This window comes from Oratosquilla oratoria, chromosome 13 (genome assembly GCF_046742065.1).
Source record: "Oratosquilla oratoria isolate Oo_2021 chromosome 13, ASM4674206v1, whole genome shotgun sequence".
NCBI classification, from domain to species: Eukaryota; Metazoa; Arthropoda; class Malacostraca; order Stomatopoda; family Squillidae; genus Oratosquilla; species Oratosquilla oratoria.
Genome location: NC_134789.1, coordinates 19,678,863 through 19,684,862, shown reverse-complemented (window position 1 = coordinate 19,684,862; position 6,000 = coordinate 19,678,863). Strand labels below are relative to the sequence as shown.

General features: G+C 38.4%; 1 protein-coding gene across 3 annotated transcripts in view; it reads right to left on the bottom strand.

Moving 5' to 3' along the window:
- Positions 1-3,298: 3,298 nt before the first annotated feature.
- Positions 3,299-6,000, bottom strand: part of LOC143032334 (uncharacterized) — a 173,955-nt gene continuing 171,253 nt past the window's right edge. For all 3 annotated transcript variants that reach the window (XM_076196894.1, XM_076196890.1, XM_076196892.1), the window contains one exon: positions 3,299-5,548. Coding sequence is in view for 1 of the 3 variants with exons in the window: in XM_076196892.1 (XP_076053007.1) it covers positions 5,528-5,548 (21 nt within the window). In the remaining 2 variants the exon portion in view is untranslated. The remainder of the gene's footprint in view (positions 5,549-6,000) is intronic.

The following is a 6,000-nucleotide window of genomic DNA, read 5'->3' as shown; positions in this document are numbered from 1 at the left end:
CTAATGTCTAATGTTATAAGTGTTCTGTGGTGGGCCTATCTGAATTGATGCCATCTAAAATTCTTTGTGTGAAGTTTATCAGAAGAGTGTTTGTGGAGTGTAGTGGCCTAAAACCGTGTTGTGAGTCAGCAAGGGGAATATGTGGTGTGATAAGTTTAAGTATTAGGCGTTCAATGACTTTAGAGGGGGTGCAGAGAAGTGTGATTGGGCGGTGCGATGTTGGGATTGTTGGGTCTTTGTTCGGTTTTGGAATGATGATTATTTTACCATGCTTCCAGATGTCGGGTATAGTGTTGTGTGAATAGCTGTAGTTTGCAATGTTTGTGAGTGCGTGTATACCTTGTGGTCCAATGTGTTTTAGGTGGATGTTAACTTATGTTATCAGGGCCACAGGCAGATGAGTGCTTGAGATTATGTATTATGTGTTTTGTCTGACTGTCTATGAAGGGTGTATAGTCTGAGTCTGTGGGAAAGTCTTTCTTACATTGAATAGTGCGCTGGTCATCAGGGTGAGAAGTGAGATGGTTTGTCTGTGCAAAATGATTTATGAGTGTGTTTGCTTGTTGTCTGTTTGAGGGTAGATTGTCCGTTGTTGTGATTATTGCTGCATGAGAGCGTGTTGTGTTACTGTTGGATAGTGTAATGCTGTTGAGTGTTTTGTACAATTTGCTGGTGTTTGTTTTGTGATCAAGTGTATTGATAAAGTTTTGCCAGTTTTGTGTTTTTTGTTCATGTATTTTATTGGCAATCACAGTGTTTAGTGTTTGTATTTGGTCTGCTATGTTTTGAGGGATAGGTGTGGGGGTATTGTGTTTAAGCATGTCTCGTCTGATGAGGCCTTGGATTTCTGGTGTGAAGTTGGGGTTGTGTGATTTTCTGTTGCCTCTAGGGATGTATCTCTTGTCTGTGTTTTGTATGATTGTATTAAAGTGTGCACAGCATTGTTTATGTTTGTGATTGGTGTACTGTTAAGTGTTTCAAAATGTTGTTCTGTCTCTTCAGTAAAAGCTTCCCAGTTAGCTCTCTTGTAATTGGTGTGTGTGTGTCCGTGGCCAACTGGGGTGCATCTTGTTTTGGTGGTGATGATGATTGGAAGGTGGTCAGAACCAAGGGTTCCGACCACTCTCCATGATGATGTTGGGGTTAGGCAGGGGGAGCAAAAGGTGATATCAGGAGAGGAGGGAGTGTAGAGGGCTTGGTGTGGGATATGTGTATGATTATGTGTGTTGTTCATGATAGTCAATGAGTCAAACTGAGTCTGTATATCAAGCCCTCTGTCTGTGTCAGGGTTGTCGACATACCAAGCAGACGACTTGGCGTTGAAGTCACCACCCATGATCAGGTTGGGGATTGAGGCTAGTTGGCTAAATTGAGGCCTGAAGGTGTTTGGAACTGTGGGGGATGATTGGGGGGGAATGTACATGTTAACTATTGTCAAATGTGTTGGTCAACTCGCTCATCAAACCTCCAACACAACATCTTTGAAGTGTTGTTACACGTTCAGACAACCTCAGTCGGTGCCAAGAGGAGAAGGGGGCAACATGCCCCTTACTCAAGACGAGGTGATGGCAATTGGGATAGTGATTGCCCTGAACGAAAAGAAAAGGAAGCATTCAAAGTGGACAAAGGCCTGGTTACTGGATGAATCAACATATTTACAACTTCTGAATTTGGTCACTCCATTCATTACTTGTAAAGACACCGTTATGAGAAAGTCCATTAGCCCTCATGAACGGCTGAGTGCAACATTGCGTTTTTTAGCAACAGACAGATCTCTGGAAGACTCGAGATTTTCAGCTCTCATCGCAACTAGCACCTTATCTAGGATAATACTAGAAATTTGTTCAAGTTCTTTTAGCTTTCCATGCCATTCATCTATACCTTTATTTCTTAAATTCCTATTAGAGTATTCTTACGATTACATCTTCCACAATGCTATATGATTCCTATATATGTAAATGAAAACCACCATAATATCCCTTTCATTGTCCTTAACGGCACACGTATCATTCATTTTGGAAATAATCGGCAAGTCTGTCACTGAAGGAGCTGCTATATAGATGTTAACTCTGCAAGATTTGAGTATGTATGATGGTTGGAGACTGATGCGTGTTCAGACGTTCATGCATGGACATGAACGAGCAAGCTCCGCCCACAAATGTCAGGCCAGATCAGACATCTGTCCAACACGTTGGTCCAACATGTTTACCCCTTTCACATGTTCAAACATACTCTCAAACATCATGTTGTCTAACGTGTTGGCCAACATGCTTGACCGTGTAAAACCCCCTTAAGGCTTCCCCTCAAGTTCTCTACTTCCACTTCTGCCCTATACACTCTTGCTGTCAATCTCTCCTCACTTGTTCTTTCCATGTGCCCAAACCATCCAATACTCTATCATTTGCCAGGTCCCCTTCCACCCTTGGTCTCCTCCTCATCTCATTTCTAAGCAAATGAAGAAAGAAGAAAGAGAAAAAAAAAAGCCTACCTTCATGTAAATAATATGCACTGGTATCCACCCTATATCAACTGCCTCCTCCAAAAAGCTGAAGAACAGAGTGAATAATGTAAGCAAGATTGAGAGAATACAACGGGCAGCAACCAAACTGGTCCCCAGCCTGGTAGATAATCCATATGAAGAAAGACTAAAAGCACTGGGTCTGCCAACTTTGAAAGACTGAAGAGAAAGAGGTGATATGATTACAGCATTCAGGTCACTAAAGGGGATAGATTGCATTGACAGAAGAAATCTAATTAAAGACTTGGGGGGGGGGGGCAGGCTTTAAGAGTTCATGGGAGCAAATTAAGACCACACATCTAAAGGGGGTGAAGAAATAGTTTTCCATATAGTACATAAATACTTGTAATAGCTTAGGAAGTGACATAACTCAACCTCAAATAATACATGGGTTCAAATCTAAATATGATAATTGGAAATTGATGATATCAATTAAGTTGGAACTGTACATGAATTTGAGAATAGGTGAAGACCCAACGAGTGTTGCTCCTTTCCTGTATACAACAATTAGGTAAATGCACACACAGGAGTGCAGTGCTAATTTTGTAGTTGCTAGAGCTGTTGGCTAGTTTTCACCCATAAATGCGAGTGAAGTGCAACACCACCCCTACATGTATATATACATATATATTGGTATAAATGGCTGTAAGTTCTCTTGTAATCATGTTTGAAGACCAGAGTTAATTCTGTATCCATTATCTTTTTTGAGATTTTCTTAATTTTTCTGGATGGATTGTTTTTTTAATGTTGATATTTTTTAAACCAGGAAAACCACAAAGATAATTTTCAATTCCATTTTATTTTCAAATATAGCAAATATACTCAGGTTATACAATAATAGTAACTATTGATTTCTTCCAAACATCCCATGACCTATGTTCCCCTAGAAATAAACATCATGAAACTTCATTCTTGCCAAGCAAACTAATGCACTTCCCAACATAACTCTAGAATATCAAATTTCTATAACAGCATACCTGTAATATAGGAAAGCTGAAATACATTCAGTGAGGGTTCCCCAACAGTACAAATAGAAAACAACTTTTCTTTAATATACAGCACATGTAAAACTGATTTCTTTCAACTGAATTGTAAGGTCAATTTTTGTTTATATATGCATTCATTAATCCTTTTCAGATACATACTTTACTTATTTATTGGTCTAATTCTAGTCATTTCCAAACTTTTTTCAGATGGGTAGACTCAAATTGCTTCATGTTAGTCCCCTCTCATGAATAACATTCAAATCATAGAGTTAATGCCAAATTGGCTATTCATGTACGAGTCTAACCCTGTACTGAAAGGAATTAGTGACTAGATCTTATAAATTTTGAAGGAACAGTATTTGGCCAATATATAGCTCCTATTCAAAATTATCTCAGATTTCCCTCCCTCTTGTCTACAGCAAAATATATGTTGGGAGTCCTGCACAGAATACATAACATAAACACAACCTCATCCTCAGGGTTGATGCTACATACATAAACCAACTTCTATATTGCAGATACTTTACATTTTCCATAATATAGGGAAGCTGAAATACATCCAGTGTCAAAGACCCAATTCCAGCTCCAAATCCAGTACACTTCAACTACTCTAACTAGGTGACTACTTAATGATTTTATGCCAACACTGGACTATTTATTGTGTCCTATTCCACTCTTGAAATTTACTTGCCCAAATAAAACCTGGAATGAGCAAAAGTGTAATGAGCTGCATTTGCTATCACTGATTAACTTTACCAGATCTACCACACACTGTGCTTTTACCATTAGCATATTGTACAGATTTTGTTCTAGCCAAATCCATAATTCAATTCGACTTGGGGATCAAAGAGCAAATGGGATTTCTGTGATATCTTCATCTGCTCCCTACCCTCCTCTGATGGACAACACTGTCTGGCAAATGCCCCACACCTGGTATGGCACCAAATTACATTGAGAAGTCTACCTAGTTCTGATTAGTTTTTAGTGATGAACAGGGTCAATGCTTGATTACTAAAGTAGCTGTTAAGATTAGTTAGGGTTCCTGAACAGTACAAATAATAAACAATATACACTTATAATACAAAAACTTAAATCATTCTCCATATGCCCCCCCCTCTGACAGAACATATTTAATATAGCAATAAATGTACATATGCTAAGATATGATCACAAATATGCAAAATGTTTTCTTTAAAGCAGTGATGAACTCTTCATATGAAAACATTGTTAGTTCCTTAAAAAGAAAGAAAAAGGGGAAAAAGGGAAAATCTATTCCATACAACCATTAGATGGAGGAAAAAATAGTAATAAAAAAGAAAAAAATTAATGTCACCATCACAGCCTTCAGTATAGTTCACAATTTTCACAAATACCCCTCTTCAAAAATTCAAACAATTATCAAAGGAAGGAAATACTTGCCTCTAAACACTTAAAAATAGTGCTTACATTTTCATACAAATTTTCATGTTCAGGACAAATGGATTAAGGCATTCATCTCATATGTACAAGTGACAAACCTCCACTAACTGTTGAGATTTTTCCAACTTTGTCAATATGACTAACCACTATCTGGATTTTTTTTTTCCTGATACATAATTCTTTCAAACAGAAAAAAAAATCCTACTCTAAAAATTGTATAACTTTACCTTGTAATACATACACACTTATACCAAGGGCTTTTTCCCCCTTACAAGGGAGGTAATAATTGTAATAATAATAAAACCTTTTGGTTCATGATTACATAAATTTTTAAAGAAAGAAATAATGGGAGAGCAAGGGTATGAAAATTTTGTCTGTTGTGAGGGCTCATAACTCCATAGATGGTAGATACAGTACTTCTGCTACAATACTTTTTCATCCCTGAGTACAAGAACCACATGTACCAGATGTGCAGTGCTTAATTCTTGGGGAAAACTTGGTCAAATTTGTTGGGTGATCATTTCTCCGAACCTGTAATCCAAAATAGTACTGTACCTCTCATTTTCAGTGCGGACCTGCTTGACCAGAACAGCCTTTTACTTCACTAATCCTCCTCTTCAAGAATCTGAAAGAGAGAGGAATACTACAACCTGCCACTCCTGGCATGCCAAAACCAAACCTGGCATCATTATATGCATCCTCTCCATGAAGGATGAGATGATACTTTGCTGTGGAAGGGGTTGGGGTTAGAGTAGGAGTTGTTAACTGGTTGAGGCTGAAAATTTGGATCACACCTGGGCTCTATAGGCTATATAATTATGGGTGAAATATACTGAGGTTACTTTTTAGTATGCATTCATGCACCAAAGGCCCCTTCCCCTAAACTGGGGAGGCCCAATCAAAGCACATGCCTCTATAATTAAATTTCATAATTCATATTACCCGGTACATGAAGGGCTGCCTTGCCCTATCACCCTGCCTGGGTCACAGGCAATGCAGTAAAGCACAGCTCTTCCACAGAGTCCATCAGCCAGAACTGGTTTATCCCTACTTCATTATATGGCAACTCTATTTTTC